General features: G+C 39.2%; 1 protein-coding gene and 1 non-coding gene across 2 annotated transcripts in view; both read left to right on the top strand.

Annotated features, from left to right (window-relative positions):
* The window catches only part of LOC124277838 (protein O-mannosyl-transferase TMTC4-like), a 39,731-nt gene extending 30,258 nt beyond the window's left edge, over window positions 1-9,473 (top strand). The window contains exons 14-18 of the mRNA XM_046713555.1: window positions 1,953-2,060; window positions 3,815-3,956; window positions 5,405-5,519; window positions 7,932-8,114; window positions 8,885-9,473. Of these exons, the coding sequence (XP_046569511.1) occupies window positions 1,953-2,060; window positions 3,815-3,956; window positions 5,405-5,519; window positions 7,932-8,114; window positions 8,885-9,021 (685 nt within the window). The 3' untranslated portion in view covers window positions 9,022-9,473. The remainder of the gene's footprint in view (window positions 1-1,952; window positions 2,061-3,814; window positions 3,957-5,404; window positions 5,520-7,931; window positions 8,115-8,884) is intronic.
* Window positions 9,474-19,617: 10,144 nt separating this feature from the next.
* On the top strand, window positions 19,618-19,690 carry Trnar-acg. The gene has a single exon. It is a non-coding gene; the product is annotated as a tRNA-Arg (tRNA).
* The last annotated feature ends 1,841 nt before the right edge of the window (window positions 19,691-21,531 follow it).

Here is a 21,531-nt window from a genome sequence, read left to right as displayed (position 1 = left end):
GTCTCTTTCACTCCAGCTGTTAAGTTGGAAGGCTGCCTTTCTTGTGGCGGTAACGTCTGGCAGGCGGGTAGGTGATATCCATGCGATGTCAGCGGATCCTGCTCTGACTGTCTTTCACAAAGACAGAGTCAGTATTCGGTTGCCAGACTCCTACCGTCCTAAGGTCGCAGGCGCCTTTCATATAACGGCGCCTATCGAACTGCCAGCTTTCATTCAGCCTCCATCGTCCGGTACCTCTCTTCGGGGTGCTCACGTCTTAGATGTCCGTAAGACTCTCAAGGCTTATATCAAACGAACGGCTGCTATCAGGAAAGATAAGCAGCTGTTCTGTTGTTATGGCGGTGGCAAGGCTGGTCTTCCGGCGAACAAGCAGACCATATCTAGGTGGCTTGTCTCTGCCATTTGTTCGAGTTACTCTTACAAAGGATTAACCATCCCTCAGGGTTTAAAGGCTCATTCGGTTAGGGCAGTGGCGACATCAAAAGCATACGCCGCGGCACTGCCCATTGAGGAGATCTGCTCAGCGGCTATCTGGAGCCGACCGAGTACGTTCATCCGCCACTATCAGCTGGACAAACACTCACGGGAGCGTGCTCGGTTTGGCCAGACAGTTCTCACCAGTGGGCAGTGTCGTGATTCTCTAGCGAATGAGCCTTAGAAATCACGTTTGCTTTTTTCTCATGGTGTAGGTGTTAATAAATTCCTCATTTTTATCGGTGGTGGTATCACATTGGTGGTGGTTTTACCGTATGTAGCGATTATCACTTTCGCTACAGTCACTGTGTTCATCCTGCACCCAGCTTGGCTGGTTTGGGTTGCTGAGGGATATATATTGGACTCGCCCATACTTTCCCTCCCATTTTGATGGTTGGGGGTGGGACTTGCGTCCGCCTTTATAAATTCCACCAATAGCCTATCGGCTAGGCTCCTTTTCCCCGCTTGCTTGCCGCCCCGCCTGATTGACATCAGCGGTCAGGTGACTAGGTGAGTGTACTTTTCTCTCTCTGTGTGGCGGCCCGGCTGTGCCTTCGACTGAACTAGGGGTATGTTAGGCAGACAGAATACCACTCCCGACTCAACATCGTTGGGAGTCTGTCTTATGCTTATATGTACCCCAAGGAGGACTTCTTCTGAAAAGAATTTTACAAACCTGGAGGTTATGAATTCTTTGAAGAAAAGTCCTCCTTGAAGTCTGACCACTCCCACCTCCCCTCATTCTGTCTGACACGTTCAGCATGAAAAGTGAGGTACGAGGTACACAGCCAGAGTTACCTGCTCTTGGCTGTAGGGGGCCCTCTACGGGGCCCTGTAGGGGTGGTCTCACCACACATAACGAGTTTTTTGTTTGGTAAAATATTTTATTGAAATATTGTTACAACTGTCGTAGGCTTTTAAAATGGACATTTTAATGCTTATATGTACCCCAAGGAGGACTTTTCTTCAAAGAATTCATAACCTCTCCAGGTTTGTAAAAATATTGTTGAATGCAGTGTTAAACTACATATGAACAAACTATTGGTCGGCATGCCGGCTGCTGTTTCACTCACTGGGTCCCAAAGATTTTTGTTGTTGTGTGTAATATCGCCCGTCTCTATATTTACGGCCCTCTCTCATGGAAAACATGACTGCATGGTGGGGCGAGCTTTATTACCTCCCTTGGTACATCACAAACCTACAGTGAAGTGCTACTAAGATCACCATTGTTGCTGCTAGTCATTGTGTATATTAGTCTGGAACTTGACAAGTACCTTTAATAGGTACTAATTTGAATATCTGGACACAGACCATAAACAGACACTGAATTGTGGGGCAAAGTCCTCTTGGCAAGTCACAAAAAATGGAATCTTTGAATGGCATTTCGAAGGTTCTGACTCCACTCATCAACACCACCACTACCACTCTAGTGATATTCTCAATTGGTCACCCATTGAATTGTTTGTATCCTCCAACAGGTTGAACCCCCAGTACGACCAAGCCATGAACAACCTGGCCAACATCCTGAAGGAGAACGGGGTCGTGTTGGAGGCAGAGCAGCTGCTGCAGAAGGCCGTCAGCATCAGGTACTGTATTAACTCAGCCTGGAGAGTGGAAGGTTGTGTGGTTCAGACACTACATGTTAACATATTTGGAGCTCAGCAATATGGGAATGAAGTAAAGACTTGTCAGCTTGGGCCCTGTACACCGTGTCTTACCGATGTGGGGTCTATATTAGTGGTGGTCCGATTAATTGAAATAATCGAAGATAGGTCACAGTGACTAAACGACCAAGCAATCGATCATGTTTTCTCATAATCGAACACAAACAATTCTGGAACACTTGTTTTCATAAACAATATTTTTCACAAGGTTGGTTTTGTCTGTTACATTTCATAAGCACTACAAGCTTGTTTCAAGTCATGATTGAATTTATCTTAAAGACTCCAAGAATAATATGTTCCTGACATACTAGTCATCCTTTAAAGATGTGAAATTTTGCCCCAAAACCCAAAAGAACTACATGTTTTTTACTTATTTTTATGTGCATTAACAAATTTCATTAATGACGCTAACCAATTTTTTTCGATGATTGATCGGTTGTAATAAACCAATCATCAATTACTGTAAACGTACTTATTTTCGCGTGGTGCAATTTTCGCGGAATTGACAGTTTAGACTACATCGAGCGGTCAATTATTCGCGCAATCAGTAATTGCCGGAACTGCCAGCTGTCTCTCTGGCCGCCACAAATAGCAGTGAAAACAAACAGAGTGGCTTAACCTGTCAGGCGGCGTTTATTGCTTACTCACAGGAAATCCCTATCTGTGCGATATACTAGTACACAGTAATCCGTTTATTCACGGAAGAGATGAAAAACACATCAGTCTTATGTTCCGAATTCTGACGATCTGACGAATTAACTTCTACTGTATATGAAGCTCTTTGTGATTTCAAACAAGCCGGGTTGTTGTGAATGAGATGACTGAGTGTTAAGTGACTACTAGTATTCGCTTCATGATGTACTGGTAAATAAAATCTTAATGAATAAATAAAATACTGCTGTATTATTTCTTTCCGAGTCGTTTCATGGTAATCTGTTTTGTATCAAACCATCTGTCATGTGACCAATTTCCATGGCGGCCACAACACACATTGCTGTTTTCGCTAATTCGGCGATGGGATTTGGCTCATTATTTAATTATGTTTTGGGAAATCCATTAAAGCGACAGTTAAGTATGATTCTTTATGCTACTATCAGTCGTCATTTTAAGATTCCCCGTAGATTTCTGTCTTCAAACTTGATGTGTTATGGTAACAACTCAGGGGCGAGCGTGGCTAGACTGAATGAATGACAGGTTTTTTCGCTGTGTATAAATTTTCGCGCTAAAATGTTTTGCGCGAAAAGCGCGAAAATAAAACCTGCGCGAAATATAATACGTTTACAGTATGAGATTTTAACCAATTCCCAACACTAGTCTATGTTATACTAAGAACATTTCTGGTGTACCATGATGTCACCGGAATATTGCGAAATGTGGCATGAAATCTACTTGCCTATTTGATTTTGTACTATGGCAATGGGTTAGCACCCAAAATCTGGTCATAAGTCCAGTATGAACGAGCACATACAGAGACACAACACCACAACACACAACACAACACATGTGCATGAAATGTCACTGTGTACGTGCTAACATCTTCACTGCCATTTCAACCCCAACTAAATCCAACACACAAGTGGTGAACGTGTCATACCCGCATGACTTTGACTTCCTCCATTAAGTTGAAATGCCTTGATGTAACTGTAATAGAAACCCACTTCTATGTGACTTTACAGGGCCGATTTTGCAGCAGCGTGGATGAACCTGGGTATAGTGCAAGCTGAGTTGAAGAAGAATGAGTCGGCAGAGGCCAGCTATCTGGAAGCCCTCCGGCATCGAAGGAAGTACCCCGACTGCTACTACAACCTGGGCAACCTGGTGAGTCACGGCCCTGTAGGCTGGACAGTGGTCATCGGACAACCAGAGCTCCAGATAAGATTTAGCTCATGTGGGTACTGTACCCACTGTAGTTTTTTGAAGTGGGTATTATGAATGTTGAGTGGGTATTTCATTTTCCGTTACCCACTGCTTTTAAATATGTGTGTATTTCAGTCATTTTACTCACCTAAGTATTATGTCATTGAGTAAGTTTACTAAGCAGGTATGTTCTGCCTTATGTCATACCTAATCAAAACCAAATGAAATGGAAATGATTTCATAAAAAATCACTCATCCTATACTGACAGTACAACACTTGTCCTATACTAACAGTACAGCTTGATAGCAATCAATGTCTATTTCATAGCGCAAGCAATTTTTATAGATATACTCTGTACGCATTTGTTTTAAACTTTATGCGTATCTAACATATTAAATGCGTAATTGGTACGCAATGCGTAAGTGGAAATTTTCTATGCGTATTTTACCCGGATAGGCAGCTTATCTGGGCCTCTGGGCAACCTTTTTCTCACAAGTAGTCATACTTTGGCACTAAATGGACTTAATAAGTTTCGAATCAACTTTCTAGCATCACTGGTTGTCTGTGATCATGGTATCTCTATTCCATTCTCACATCCTAAGACTCAGAGAAGAGACAGGTGTGGCAGGGAATAACATACAGGAAGACAGGTTTTAATCTTCAAAATGCTTTCACTATATATCACATATAAAAAAAAAATTCGTAACGATATGGCTGAGATATTGCCGATGTGACGTTAGATGTTAACTCACTCACTCACTCACTCATACAGGAAGAAGATCGAGGTGTCCAGTTTTGAGTCATGACTGGTTGTAGCACAGTTGAGTCCATGCTGGATGGTGGATGTCTTGATCTCTGTTAACCACTGGCTTGTTTCTCTGGATTTCTATTGTTCCATAAAAGTTCTTTTTCCAGTGATTAATGTCGATATGGAGAATGTTGGTTTTTTTTGGCCAGGGTCTGATGTTACTATAGAAAGTGTTTCAAGATTTAGGGCTTTGGAAAGCATTTAGATGTTGAAGAACATGAATATATCCCCTTTAATGGCTAACAACGTTTTTTAATTCTTTGTCACGATGTTTCAGAGTTGAAGTAGGTTTGAAACAACATCATGACAAAGAATAAAAGAAGATGTGTCATGTATTCTGATTTATGGAAGACATCCTGCTAAGACGACAGTGAGATACAGGGTCCCCTTCAATAAGCTCTACAACAATCATAGGCCTTTATTAATGTGTTATACCTGTCTTAAGCCTAAGTTACGGGAATACTGATCACCTTAGCACTAAGACCACTTGGTACAACAGCATCCAGAACTTTAAGTTCATATTAAGACCAAGAATGACTCCATGACTTGAAGAATTGTGTACGGTAAATGTGATCTTGATCAACATGTGTTTTTATCTAGTACCTGGACATGGGGCGCCACACCGATGCCATCCGGGCGTGGCTAAACGCCACCCAGCTGCGCCCCACCCACATGAATGCCTGGACCAACACCCTCATCCTGCTGGACAGCCTGGGTAAGTTGAGCCACACACCTGAATAGAAGAGCAGACATGTTCCTTTCTAGTCTTTGAGTCTCGATGGAGGGCCAGTGATTCTTATGTTTATCATCCAAAACTGTGTTCCACAGTAGATATCGCTTGTGTGAGATCAGACGATATCTCCCAGGAGATATCGTTTTGACAGTAGATTTTGTACAATGCCCTGACAATGCTATGACGTCATGAACTTGTTGACGTCACAATGCAAATCTAATGGCACTACTGTGTTCGGAGATGTACATTTTTCATTTGCAAGCCTCGGATATGTGTTACTTTATCAACTCGTGGTTATATATTTGATATCAAAAATCACTAGGGTGAGATTCTCTATTTACTTGTGGATACGTTTGTCTTGAGCATACTGATTTGGTTAGAATTGGTCTTGGGAAGCTGATTCTTGTCATCAGAGACGACTAATGATATCAGATAGACTGACTCACCTGGTACATCCTGATTGTTCAACCAAAAATGTAAATGTGTCAGAATTTTCTCTCTAACCTTGTTTTGATGTTACAGTGAAGGGAGTTGCTTGGCAATAAACTCATTGAGCTGCTTTCCATGGGAGGCCAGAATTCTGTAATATGATAAAAAATGAAGGATCATAATCAATGAGACTTCATTCTACCATGAATGAAAATTAGATTCTGATTGGTTGTTCAGAAAAATCCGCATCAATTGTGGATTCACATCTGATTGTAAGGCGCATTGACAAATCTTATTGTGAGAACTACTTCCGTTTGACCACAACGATGGCGGATCATAACAACAACTCCATGGATTTTGACGCTGACTTTCGAATTTTCAACATAGGCAATTGGAAATTTTTGGATTAAAAATGCGTTTGATTTCATTGCGCTTCACTGCGCACGTATAGAACACTGCCGCAGTACTTCAGCTTGACTACCAACATGACTACTATCAACACAACAGACGTGATGGAAATGCTGATAAAACATTTATTTGAACTCGAAAAATACAGTTATAAGATTTCCTCCCCACAATTATGAGGGAACCTAACGATCATATTACCTTCTATTATAAAAATATTCAAACTCAATTACAATACACAGCCCCAAACATAAACAAAACAATATCTAACATATAAATCAGAAAGCCTTGTAAAAATACATCCCTATCTATACAAAATATGCAGCAAAACATTAGTAAACATTTACCTACCTGGTAAATGGTATATTTAATTCCGTTTAGAATGGGAAATTTGCAAGATAGATCTAACGGTCTGGCGAAACACCACAGTTATGCCACTCATAGTCATACTCCATCGTTCACAAAATAATTCTGCACTCTGCCAGCTTCCCCGCAAGGTTGTCTCTGTTATGTTCATCTACTTTGAAAAACGCTTGGACACAGTCCAGTCCCAAACGATGAAAACAACGTTCCAAGGAATCACAAGTTAGTCGCATGTACACTAAGCAGCAGCACTGTCAGTCTTTTGTCGCATGCCGGGGCGGAGGCAGTACGTGAAATCATGATCGGCCGGTCATAAAAATCAACAGTCTTTGATGAGTTACAGGTCAGGAAAGGATCTATTCTTCGATTCTGCAGGGTTCTGATTCGACAGTCAGTCAAGAATTGTCCACTGTCACTTCAAATTTAAACTTTCGCAAAATGTAAACACTGGCGCCATCAATTCAGTAACGAGTAAGGTTTCAATTGAAATATTTAGTCGCCATCAATTCAGTAAAGCATGTCTCTGATTTTCAAACACACTAGGTTTATCTCCTAATTAGATCTTCACCATTTTGGTGTAGCAAAGTAAAATTGCACACGTCTCAGGGTTTGATGTTAGCTTTGGATTTAAAGGCTCTGTTTCTCACAATTTTACAGGAAACATGGTGCCCAGTCATCTAAGATGATATCTTTTGCACACCAGAAACCCATGATCATGGGTTGGGTTCCCAAATTGCCTCGGTTATGTTTGTAGGCTTTTCAGTACCCTGTAGTCGCTCATGGGTTTCAATCATGCCGAAGACCCGGGTTCGATTCCCCACATGGGCACAATGTGTTAAGCCCATTTCTGGTGTTCCCCGCCGTGATATTGCTGGAATATTGCTAAAAGCGGCGTAAAACTAAACTCAGTCAGTCAGTCAGTCAGTCATGGGTTTCAAAGTGATGAACGTCAGAGCCCTACATCACTTCAGGCCTTCCTTCCACATATAGCGGACATGCTGTGATGTTACAGGAATACTGCTCGAAATGGTGTTGAACAACAATTGTTTACTTACTTGTTATCTCACAGACTATTCGAATAATGACCGCACTGGTAAATATTGGACATTACGTTGTAACAATCCCGCCCCATGATTTTTGAACATAGTCAAATATCTAACATGGAAATTCAGCCGTGATTCTCTTCTCTGTTCACAGGCAAGTATGAAAATGCAATCCTGGTGGGCAAGGAAGCTATGAAGGTGATGAAGAATGAGCCCCAGCTGATGTTCAACATGGCCAACATCTACGGCAAGATGGAGAAGTATATGGAGAGTGAGGAACTCTTCCTCTCTGCCATCAAGATCGACAAACACAACCCGAAGTTCTACCTGAATCTAGGTAGGTGTCACCGAGTCAACTAACCACCTAGATCTGACACAACGTGAAGATCTGGTCTTCAGTAACCCATGCTTGTCGTAAGGGGCGTGTAATGGGATCCGGGTTTTAGGCTCGCTGATTTGGTTGACACATGTCATTGTATCCCATCCTAGATTGGTGTTCATGATGTCATATACGCATCTTTATATTGTTCAATAAAATGTCAATTGAAATCTCTTGAAAACCCCAAAGAAAACAATTTTTATGTGATCTATGTATTGTTAAGCAGAGTTATCTCCCTTCCACTAATGGTTTTACTTTAGCCTTTTAATTCACATGGTCTAGCCCTGCCTCCTAGATACATTTTACCATGAGGCCTGAAAAGAAGGTTTGCACACAGTTGATGCTTCACCAAACACAGGACAAATGAGCTGGGAAATGTTTGACTTCATCAGCTGGGAAATGTTTGACTTGATCAGCTTAGAAATGTTTGACTTCATCAGCTTAGAAGTGAACAAAACCAGCTTACATCCCAGCATTCTCAGTTTGTTTGACATCTTCAATGTAGTAAAAAATTCATCAGCTCTTCATCGAGACTCAGTCATTAGGTTCATCATCCACCATTTTGGAAGAGTGGACAAGCACTTCAAGCTGTTGCAAGCCCGGGATAAGCGATTAATTTGCATACTCTAAGTGACTCATGGTTTGAAACGGACCCAATGTAATACAATTACAATACTGTTTTACAATGACTTAGACTGCCTCATGACATCTTGTGTTTTGTTCACCAGGTGTGTTGTACCATCGGTGGGGGAAGAACGAGCAGGCCGAGGCGGCGTACATTCAGGCCCAGAAACTCGAACCGCGGGACCCATCAATCGCGGAAAACCTACAGATGCTTCATAGAAAAATGGGAAAACTCAAGTAAAACTTCACTTGTGAAGAATTGTTTGAAGTACAAACAAAATTTGTGTTTCATCTTATCATTACACATTTCACAAATAAGAACTATTTTGTGAGAATATATTTTTAGTCATCATTGCAGAGTTTTTAGTTTGAATTTGACATGTTGTAAGGATCCTCACTATAGCTCTGTATTTCATATCAGCGTCAACATAAATCTTTCCTCTTGCCGCGGCTTGATACTTGCTGCTCAAGGTTTTGTTTATCATGTTTATCTCAGTCGTTTATTGCTGAAACATTTTGTATCAAAGATATGTATACATCAATTTGTGTTTATAATATAGTTTGAACTGTGGTTGTTGCTTTTAGAAAATACAATATTATAGATTTTGTTGCATTTTGTTTTGTCGGTGATGACAAAAAACGGTCAGACATAATCGTGATTTTCATTTTTACGGTAATAGTTTATATGAACATGCGAACTATATATAAATTTAATTTAAGTCTTTATCATCACAGTACTCATGATTATTACATCATACAATATATAAGCTAACAACTCTACAGAGTTTGAAAACTCAAGTAAAACTTCACTTGTGAAGAATTGTTTGAAGTACAAACAAAATTTGTGATTTCATCTTATCATTACACATTTCACAAATAAGAACTATTTTGTGAGAATATATTTTTAGTCATCATTGCAGAGTTTTTAGTTTGAATTTGACATGTTGTAAGGATCCTCACTATAGCTCTGTATTTCATATCAGCCAACATAACTACACTGAACTTATGTTCTTTTATTCAAATAATTTAGGACTCTTTCTTTTTCTGCTGCGTTAAATATATTGCAGGATTTGAGGCTACTGTTGGTGTATATTTGGAATGTGATCATTCCTACAATGTCATTTTAAACTGCCCCGTGAGTTGAAACTCATGAAAAATTCCCTATGATGTGTCCAATTTTACATACTTAATTCATTATGTCAAATGCCAAGGTGATTGTGTAGTTTTTAACAGTTTATTTTGTGACCCATTCTGAAGTGAGTGGTGAGTGTGTATCTAAGGAACATTTCTGACGTCTCTTGTTCACATACTCGGTTATAAATGCCAGAAGTCTGTGGGCTCATTCCACAAGGTGGTCTTAGCGCTAAGGTGACCGTGACTACCATACTTTAACATAAGACTTACGACAGTCGTAATGCTGCGGTCACCCTGTGGAAGGGGCTCCGGTCACCCTGTGGAAGGGGCTCCGGGGCTCCGGTCACCCTGTGGCTCCGGGGCTCCGGTCACCCTGTGGAAGGGGCTCCGGTCACCCTGTGGAAGGGGCTCCGGTCTGTGTGTTCATTACGCTCCCATCTACACGACTGTACTTTCTGTAGATAGTGTGTAGTATTGGCAAGGAAATGTTCACTTCTATTCAATGTACAGGATGCCTAATCCATTACTGCCTGACCACGGCAGAAGGTCAGGGGACACTTCATCCTGCGAATATGGTACTTGTTGAATGTTTTGTATACCATTGTGCTAAGACACGAGAGGCAACCATTCAACATAAGACGAAATTCATTTGTAATATTTTGAAAAATTCCTTTGGCTGCCTGTTTAAAAATGAAACATTAAAAATGATAGGTTTCCATACAGCAGAATGTAAATCTAGCCAGACATATCAGTATAGGAACAGCTGATGTAGCTAGTTGTAACGTCAACAAAAATGGTGCTATGACTAGGTGTACATGATGGAGCCAATCTTACAATCCATTAATGGATATTTGGAACGTCATGATGGATTAATGATTAATAGCTTGTGTTGCTCTTAGAATCCCTTTCAGGATATTTAGAACATCATGATGATTTAATAATTGATCTGTTGATAACTCATGGCATAAAATCACTGGTGAGAATGAGTAATTATTATGAATGTGTAGTTCATATTCGATCGGTCAGTATTTAATTGACAATAGCTGTTGATTTTAACCCCTGATAATAAAGCTAAACATATTTCCACTGAGCCAAGGAATGCATTCATTGTAAGTGCAGCATGAAACGTCCCAGTGTTACCAAAGTGCATCACCAAATAGGCTATTTATTTCATCTGTTAGAAAAGTACATAATCTTTTACATGATCTAGATACTGATTCTATGCACATTGTCTCAGCATTCGACTGCAAAGGCAGAGAATGATTCTGATACTATATATTACAGGGTACTGGCTGACCTGGGCCAACCTAATGCAGTTGATGTATAATAGTGTCCCAGTTACTGGGAAATATCTTCAAACAATCAATACACAGACTTATAGAAAGTGGTCAAATGTAAGAACTATCCGGGTTTGGACCCAAAAGGTAAGGTAGTAGACTTTGTACATTCCTAAAAAAACTATAAATATATAAAATATATAAATTGTTACTTCCAAGCAGTGTTTGTCCATGGTGTTGATCAATCACTTTTTCTATCCTGAGGATGTTGCAGGGATGTAAATTAACCCCCAAAACAGCCCAAATAGTTTCCATATAGCAATAGCACCAGAAATGTTTGAAACTTGCCCTAAGGCCACTTCCAAATTAATAGGGGCGGTGGGGTAACCTCGTGGTTAGAGCATTCAGTCATGAAGACCCCGGTTTGATTCCCCACATGGGTACAATGTGTGAAGCCCATTTCTGGTGTCCCCCGCCGTGATGTTGCTGGAATATTGCTAAAAGCGGCGTAAAACCAAAACTCAGTCAGTCCAAATTAATAGGGGCGGTGGGGTAACCTCGTGGTTAGAGCATTCAGTCATGAAGACCCCGGTTTGATTCCCCACATGGGTACAATGTGTGAAGCCCATTTCTGGTGTCCCCCGCCGGGATATTGCTGGAATTTTGCTAAAAACTAAACTCACTCAAAATTAATCAAACTGGTCCATATTAGAGGGCTGGTGTAATTTACATCCCTGATTTGGGTCGTAGATAAATCAGCCTTTACCCTGTAGTATACTACCCAAAAGAAGTCACGGATCACCCTAAGTTCTTTTGAGTAGATATCTGGTCAATTTTCATGAGTTTGCACACATAATTAGTCAGATATTTCCACCAAAAACCACTCGTTTATTTTGTCTTTTTTTTTCAACACAAATGTACATTCATGCACCATCATGTATTCGAAAGCCATGTCACCAGCATATTTTCTACGCCAAATGTAACCCAGACAAAAACCATACTAGTATTGTCTCACTTTCAGCTTTAGCCATACACCTTTGTATCATGTTTTCAGAAATAATTATTTTTCATACACCTGTATAATGCAAATCCATTTAAGGGGCACTTTTCACATCTGGAATCAGCTGTGACAAATAAGATTTCTAACTTTGATGCTGAGTTTGTTTTTATCAAAATGTGAATGATTTACTGGATACTGATCTCAAATATAATGATTGTTGTGTTTGATGTCGTGAATGTTTTCAAAGAAGATACTTCATTGGTTTGTCTTTTAGTGAACAATATATATGTATATATAAATTATATTTTACAAATTCCTGGAAGAAGAAATATTTATTTAATTTTTATGTCAATTTGTATCTGATAAAAATCAAATTGGTCATTATTAACACGTAACTTACTGATTATTATCTTGTTATATGTTTTTTAACCATTGACCAAAATTACATCTTTTCAAGTACAATGTAAATACAATATTTGTTTCCACTGTGACAAATAGATGGTGGCAACAATTTGTGTCTTCTAAAGATATTTGGGCCAATAGTTTTCAATCACTTGGTATAGGTGTAGTTTCCAGAAGAAAATGGCTTAAAAAATATTTATGTAATAATTTAAGATTATCTCAAAGATTGTTTTTGTGACCTATCTCTATCACAATTAAATTGTGTGGATTCTTTTGATGGTTTTTGGCGATTGTACTCCAAACATTATTCCAAATTTATGAATGCTATTTCAAGTATTCGTAAGGCTTTGAAATGTTTATGTAACGTGCTGTTCAAAGATAGGCACGAATTCTGCTTATAAATTTTCTGAAATGGGTAATGTCATGAAAAAATACATGTTTTTGTGGAACAATGGGTCTCTACCCAGGATTCCTGATATGATATGGTCGTCACAAAGTCTTTCCACAATTTAGACAGTAGTTAAATTTCAGTTTATTGGAGGCATGTGTTACCTGACCATCTCACAATTCGAAGACTCGGGTTTAGACAGCTGTAAGTTGATTGTGAAATAGCTCATAATTTTGCAAATGATTTAACTGTCTTCATTCATATGGGACCATTTTGAATCTGCAAAGGAATCTTTTTGGGAAGGTAGCTGTAGTTTTGTTTGGTAGACTATAATGGAAAGATAGAGATGTCATGCCTCATCTTTGAATTAGAGACGGGACCTTTTTATTATGGGTGATTGGGCTTGATTACATTTTATCATATATACGCCCACCCCAATAACAGCCAAATGATGTCTAGCTTCATTACCAGAAGCCCAGTACACTGAGTGTCAAACCATACACCCCACTCTTATCATTCCACCATCTGCATACTAACGTTGTTATGGCAACAGGCAAGTACTACATATTTGTTGAGAAGCAGATATTGTGAAAGGCAACACAACGGGCGAAATAAGTGGCAGCAGCAAAAAACACAAATCCTAAAATAGATGTAAGCAAACTCATTAGTTTTGTCACTGTCGAATGTCTTGAAAGAGGCCTGTCTCTGACTCCCAGAGGACCTAAGAAATTCCCAAATAGATGCCAATCTTCTCTTGGTGAGCAGATTTTACGTCAAGTTAGAAACCAGCCCTTATCACCAGATTCAAATTTCAACCCTGCTGTGTTCATAAACAACAATGTGCGTTGGGGTAGCCAAGTGGTTAAAACATTTGCTCGGCACACTGCAGAGATGGGTTCGATTCCCCATGTGGGTACAATTTTTGAAGCCCATATCTGGTGTGCCCTGCCATGATTTTCCTGGAATATTGCTAAAAGTGGCGTACATTTCACTCACGCACTCACATATTAAACAACAACGAAGGGCACATCACTCTATTCCATTCAGCATTGATCAATCAACATTTTGCGAGCACTTCAATCATTTTGCTGCCACTGCCACATGACAATATACTGTGGTCAAATGATCATCTTGTGCCTTCCACTGGAGACATGACACTTATTGTGATACTTACGCCCCATATACCATCATATTTTGTGACGTCAAGTGCACTTAGAGTATCAGCACAATCAAAACCCGGCAGCCAAAATCAAACTACACTCTCTACCGGTGAATATCTTCGGAAGATTTCAGTGACTTCAGACAGTGAACGGTTTGTAAGTCATTGTACAAATATATATTTGTATTAATTTTCAATCCTGTCATTTGTACATATGTGTTTTGACATGCAAGCAGGCTAATGAAGTGAGAAATTACACAATCTTTTTCAAATCCAGATCAGTGAAGATATGCATCAAGATTTGTCGAATCCTCCATTACAGGCTGTGTCAGGTGAACATTTCCCAATCATATGGTAGATTTCAGTTGGGCTGCACCAATTCCACTATAAGGTGAATATGGTACAAATCATGAATGCATCAATTGGATAAGAAATGCAAATATTGGGTAACAAGTACAATAACAGCAGTGAAACAATTACAAAATATATATTTCACATGTTTTGACCTTGTTGGCAATGTACATTTATCAGTGACCACAATCAGTGACCACTGTCACATTATATATACTAACTTACATCAGTTTCATTTTGCATATCTTGTTTTGATAAATAACATCCAAAATCAACTAAAAACACCCCTTCTTGAAAGGTCCATGAATATTTGAAGTCATGAAAGGATACTATTCATTTCACTGAATCTATGAGTGAAGCCTAACAGCCCTCTCTTTCAGAGACAATTCATCATATTTGTTTCACCAATTTAAGCTAGAAAATCTGCACATAACATAGAAATGGAGCTTAGAATCGAATGGGTAATACAGTATCCCTAATTATAAGAAGTGCAGTCTTAATATTTTCCAGTTTTGGCTGTTTGTCTTGTTTCATCGTTACAGAAAGTTCACCTGACACTACTTACTATTGGGGATTTGTCAGATCTTCCTCTTCGTCAGAAGTCTGATTTGAATGAGATTAGAATTTGCAATAATATGAATAGACTGACAATAATCTGTGCTTTTCAGGACAAGTGAAAATGTGGAATGAAAATTTGACAGGATTAGCCCATGTAGAATTACTGATATTTGACTATAAATGTTTCATGAAATATAAAAAAATATGGGATTTGTTTTCATAACATTTAAATCCAGTTTCAATAAATCATTGTTAAAATATTTTTTTTAAAATTGAAAGAATTTTGAGTCTTAATATAGGAAACCTCCCTAGATTAAAAAAAAACACAGCAGAAAACAAAATCGAAGCCAGGAAACAAAGTATGCATATTAAATGTCACTCTGACCTGTGTTAACCAGGGGAGACAACTGTCATATCTATTATGTCTACTGTTCAGGTGAGTTTGACCCGTGAACCTTTGGTTTTGACCTCAGCTGAGAGATCAGTTGAGATATTTGTCAACAAATGACTTGTTTAATAATGCACCATGTAAAATTAGTAGAATACATGTTTGTTGTGTGAATTTTATATGCTTGTATGAAGCAATTTTGATATTCATTTATACTCTGAAAGCAGTATGATTTGCAGCGAGCTTCAGGTGTTATATTGTGCTGGAAGGTGGGAATACAAATAGTGATATTTCATAATACTTTTTAAAAGTTTGTGCACTTAGCTTCTGTGGCCAGTTAAAATGAATATTGTCTATTATTTAATGCAGATTTACTGCCCTGTTGAAGTTGTGATAGTTTAGTTACCAGATGTTTTAAGGAGATTCTTATAAGTGCTTTTATTGTAGATGTAGGTAGATAATTCTGTCACGAATGGTGTTATGTTATCCACAGCTAAAGGCGTGTCAATGATTGTATGAGTGTTAACTTTTCACGAATTCTTATCTTCTATGTGGTTTATGTACTTAAGCTCATGATGTTGAGGCTGGGTGGTTCTGCCTTAGACCATTGTGGGTTAAGCAAAATATATTACCTGGATACGGGGTAGCTTAGTAGTTGAAGTGATCACTCATGATGCTGAAGACCCGGGTTGCATTCCCCACATGGGTACAATGTGTGAAGCCCATTTCTGGTGTCCCCTGCTATGATATTGCTGGAATATTGCTAAAAGTGGCGTAAGACTGAACTCACTTACTGACTATTACCTGGATAGGGCCCATCACCCACTGTTATCTGTATCAGGATTTTGCAAAATGTAAAAATGTTCGTCCAGTACGCACAAACATCCTCATGGAGGCACAATAAACTCATTGTACACAATAGTTGACAAGAAATATACAGTTCCCGCTACGAATGCAGTTATTACATCTTAAGGTACAGTACCCTACTATGTTTCATTATTTTGCAGGACCGTCAATCTTTTGCAAGAAGCATGGGTATATACCAGAAGCATGGGTACTAGAAGTTCATGTATCCATGTGAGGTCAGGTACTATTAGCAGCATGGGTATTCAGGTCAGATATGGTACTAGCCATGGGTACCCAGGCCAGGTGTTAGTTACGTGAGTATCCAGGTCAGGTCAGGTACTATTAACAGCGTGGGTATTGAGGTCAGGTACAGCTGACACATGGGTATTCAGGTCAGGTGCTAGCTGACACATGGGTATTCAGGTCAGGAACTGGTAGCAGCATTTGTATCCAGGTCCGGTCGGGTATTAGTAGCATGGCTACACAGGTCAGGTCAGTGTGTGTATCCAGGTCTAATCAGGTACTAGTGGTTGCGTGGGTATTCAGGTCAGGTACCAAGGTAATGAGTTATCCCAGCCCAACATCTTATATTTGCACAACTTGCTCATTTTCCAGTCTGTTGCTGTTTCTTTATAAGTATACATTCCTGTTTCACTGTTGCTCACTGGACATTTTTATGCCGAAAGATTTAATTTGATTACAGATGATATTTTATTTTAAACCTGTGTTATGCACTTCATGTTTCTACATTTGTCTGTAAATGTCTCATACTTGTGCACACCTTCCTCTGTTGTTTGAAACACTAAGCCATAATGTGATGACAAGCAGGAAACAGTGTTAGAGAAAGTACTCTGGCCTTAAACCTGTGACAAGTAACCTGGGCCTAGATTTTCGAAGCTCTCTTAGAGCTAAGATAGTCGTAAGTTAATGTTAATGTATGGTACTTCTTCATTCTATTGAAATCACAGATTCACATTACATGCTGAAATATTAAATATGTCAGTATGCCCTAATTTCTTATCAGTGCAGTGTCTTGTATGTGCTTTCAGCTCTAGATATGTTTAGTGCAGTTTTTTATGTATTTTTCAGCAGGATGTGTGAGACTGCTGAATTTGTGAATGACTGGTCATTGTCTATTGCTTCTATATATCCTTGTGTAACTGGTGATTGTGTTGATTCATTGTCATCTGTACTGACAATTCTATTTCTACATGACATTTCTTCAATATTTACTTTTTCATTGACTTAATATGTATTGTTTCCATGATGACAGAATTACACCTATCTGACTATATATATAAACTTTATTTGAAGGCTATTTTATTTGTAGTCTATATTGAAATTTGTTGATTAATTTGAAACATTATTTTGATGATAAGGTTTTCAATGATTTACAACACCTGGTAGATACTCTGGTTCACACAATTAACTAGACATTTATTGAAGGTGGCCTGTGTCACATAACATGTTGAGATGTGCTGAGAGAAAAAAGAGTCTGCATAAACATAAATTAGAATCTATAAATTTCATAATGATTTTTGCAAGTTTTGTTCATTTCTTAAATTTAGGCCTCAAGGTTATACTACACTAAATGAGAATCGCTTGCTCACTGAGCGAGGTGCGTATGTAAACAAATGAAGAGATAAAGACATGTGACAGCTATGATTGGATGAAATAGTGTAAGATGTTTATGTTTTTTAAAAGCATATCCAACCAGTAATTAAAACTGACCACAATTTTAAGTATTCAGTGCTGTGATTTTCATCACCATGACTTATGCTTATTGTGTGTACAGATATTTTCCAGTAGGTGACATTTGGTGCGGATCTGGGGTTGATGTGTTCCGCTTCCTGTGCTCGCAAAACGAGCCGGACAAGTTGGACAGATAGTGTGTTTTTATGGTAGTTTAAAGGCCAGAGTGTACCCATGTGCACATGGAATGGCTGTTGATAGTCTGGATTATTTTAAAAAAAATATAAGGCTACTATAGAAGTCTATGGGAAAACATTTGGTGTTGTGTAACCTCAAAGGGCTTACATCCCACCTTGTCCCCCTAATCAAAGATATTTCAGGTATTCCAAGGCAAGTCGGGAATCAGGAAAAATCAGGAACTTTATTGTTAAATCAGGAACTATATTCTGTCATACATATTTCTATACTGTCCATTGATTTTGCATTTTCAAAGCAAATGACATTTTACCTGCATTTTGTTGATTCAGGATGGCGACATTGACTTGTATGATCATACATGCTCATCCTGTTTGTGTTTGTGTGTTGTATGGTGGTTGTTGTACAGGTATTGATCCATTTTATACTGAGTAATGATGAGAGGTGTAATATCCTATTCCAGATTGCCCAGCTATATAGCACAGCTGTATATCCTGGATGCCACTAATTATTTATCAGATCAGGGGCGTAGCAACAATTATTAATAAAAGCCCCTTGCTAAAAACGTTGGGCACGCCCACAATACTATCTAAATATAAAGTTTTGCAACCAATCGGGCTTGTAAACACGAAAACTGGCTTGCTACGCGCCTGCAGGTTTATTTCAGTGTGGATTTCTTTTTATAACACCCTCAATAATTATCAATTCATTACTCTTAAAAAACAATAAAATCATTTTGTATTCTGTATCAACATTGCTTATTCAGCGAAGGGCTGGCAGATCGTGCGTTGTGTTTACGTGTTTGCATGCATGCAAGGTAGATCTACATATCATAGCAGAAACGTGGCTCAACATAAATACAAAATCGATATTTATTGATTTTATACGTCTTAAATTTTTACAGTGCATGAATTGAAAGGGCTTTCTGTATTTGTCCACATTTGTTGTCAAAACTGATAATATCAATTGTCTAGGCAGACAAACTAGATATATATGTTGTGATTGTTTGCTTACGGCAAGATAAAACCTGCTTCTAAAAAATGTGATGTTTACTGTGTTTGTCTCCAACAGTATGGGCACAGTATGTACTGTATCATATTTATGAATTTATGCCTTTGTAATAATAAAGGATACTTTTACAAATATTTTCTATTTCTTAAATTCTTTTAGAATGTTGGTTTATTCAGTTTGGTTATTAAAAATATGCGCATTTCAAAACTGGCTGCGTTTCGCGCGATATCAAGTAGGGGAGACAACTCTTGTGTATGCGAATTCAATGAAACTGTTTTAAATTCAGGATTCTATTATGTTGATCGATTTAATTTCATTACGTGTTTTAATATTTCTTTTGGGTTGTTGTGGTTATTAATGGTTTGTTTAAGGTGTAGAACGATTGCAGCGTGTCTCTGCCGTATATATATCTTAATTTTCTTAGCCACTATCAGATGGGCGTGTGGCGCAACGGATAACGCGTCTGACTACGGATCAGAAGATTCCAGGTTCGAATCCTGGCTCGCTCGCAATATTTTTAAATTATTTTTTTTTTTGTTTTCAGTAAATGTAAAAGCACTGTTGATGTTCTTTTAAATGTTTCAAAGTCATTTCCCTCTCAAACGATTTTTAAACTTTTGTTGTGGAATTGTACCTGCGGATTTATTAACCATGCATAGTAAATAATGCAGTTATCCAAAATAGAAAATTATGAAAACGGTGATGATGTTAACATGGAAGTAATTGCTTTAGTGCAGTTTAAGATCCCACGTGGCGATAAACACCAGATTATATTTTGTGCCAAGCAACCTAAGATGTTAAGCACAAAGTGACCAAATGAATCGCGTGTTCAGGCTCTGCGAGGTTGTTGACACCGTGACGTCGTACACTATAGCTGTTGGACCTCCGTACTTCATAAACATCGACGAGAAAAATGTAAGTATTGGTAGGAGTGTCCTCCATAAATAGCAAAAACATTTGTATTTTTTCCGTACTTTAGTGCATATAAAAATCGGACTCGCAACCTCACAATATATGACCGATCCGTCCGTAAAATGAATAATATATTGTCAATGAAAGGCGAAAGCAAGGCAAATTCAGATGAAATTGTACAGTAGTGAGTATGCTTCTGTCAAACAAGTGAATCTCGATGTCGTTGTGTAAAGTGTCCCCTTAACAGACAACATCCGTTGCTGGTCATTGGTTCGAATCCCAGAGTCGGCCGATATACGATGCACATCCTGATGTGAACAGTTTCTGGCAGAGGGGTAGCCTAGTAATTAAGACGTTCGAAGACCGTGGTTTGATTCCCAACGTGTACAGTGCGTGAAGCCCATTTCTGCTATTCTCCGCTGTGATATTGCTAAAAGCCGAAGACCCGGGTTCGTTTCCCCACAAACTATGTAGTGCGCAATACCCATGTCTTATGTCCTCCGCTTTCATAATACTGGAGACCGCCTCCGTGGTGTAGTGGTTAGAGCGTCCGCCCGGAGAGCGGAAGGTCGCGGGTTCGATCCCCGACCTCGTCATACCAAAAGACGTTAAAATATGGTACTTGTTGGTCCCTGCCCGGCGCTCGGCATTAATGGGTACAACGAGGACTGGTCGGCTCGGAGTCAGTATAATGTGTCTGAGTGGGGTATTCATGCTTCACTGCGGCATGGTATCTCAGTGTGTTAGCACTATAAAACCAGCTTCAGTCTGGGCTAGTACAAGCAGCCGCACCTACACATACACCCGCATGCACGTCGTCATATGAGTGAAATATTCTCAAGCACGACGTTAAACCCAATTTCACCTCACCTCACATATTGCTGGAAAATAGCTAAAAGCGTCGTAAAACCATACTCGTCTGTGTCAATAAAACGTGTCTCAAATGGTAATAAACCCACTTCATTCAATCTCCCACTCGCCCCTCGTTCAGTCAAGAAACACACGACGTTGAAATAATTCATAACAAAACAAATGCGTACAGGGTAACTTTAATTGTCATGGTTTATGCAAGGAATAAACACGATATGATCTGATACAACGATGTGTTAATTACATTGTATGTATGAAGGCAGCACTGCAAGTGATCAAGCACTCGTGTACATATATCTACTTGAGACATCACTCCTGTTAGTAATGGAGGGGCGGTGGGGTAGCCTATTGGCTTAGCGTTGGCTCGTCACGCCGAAGACCCGGGTTCGATTCCCCACATGGGCACAATGTGTTAAGCCCATTTCTGGTGTCCCCCGCCGTGATATTGCTGGAATATTGCGTGAAACTAAACTCAGTCAGTCAGTCCTGTTAGTAATGGTAGAATCATCCACGAAACCTTATTCTCAACACAATTCTGAGACCATTAAGACAACATTCCTTTGCAGCA

The sequence above is a fragment of the Haliotis rubra genome, unplaced genomic scaffold, assembly GCF_003918875.1.
Source record: "Haliotis rubra isolate DU_JTF1 unplaced genomic scaffold, ASM391887v1 Scf106, whole genome shotgun sequence".
Classification (NCBI taxonomy): Eukaryota; Metazoa; Mollusca; class Gastropoda; order Lepetellida; family Haliotidae; genus Haliotis; species Haliotis rubra.
Note: the sequence above shows the minus strand (reverse complement) of the source record. Positions and strands in the feature narration are given on the sequence as shown.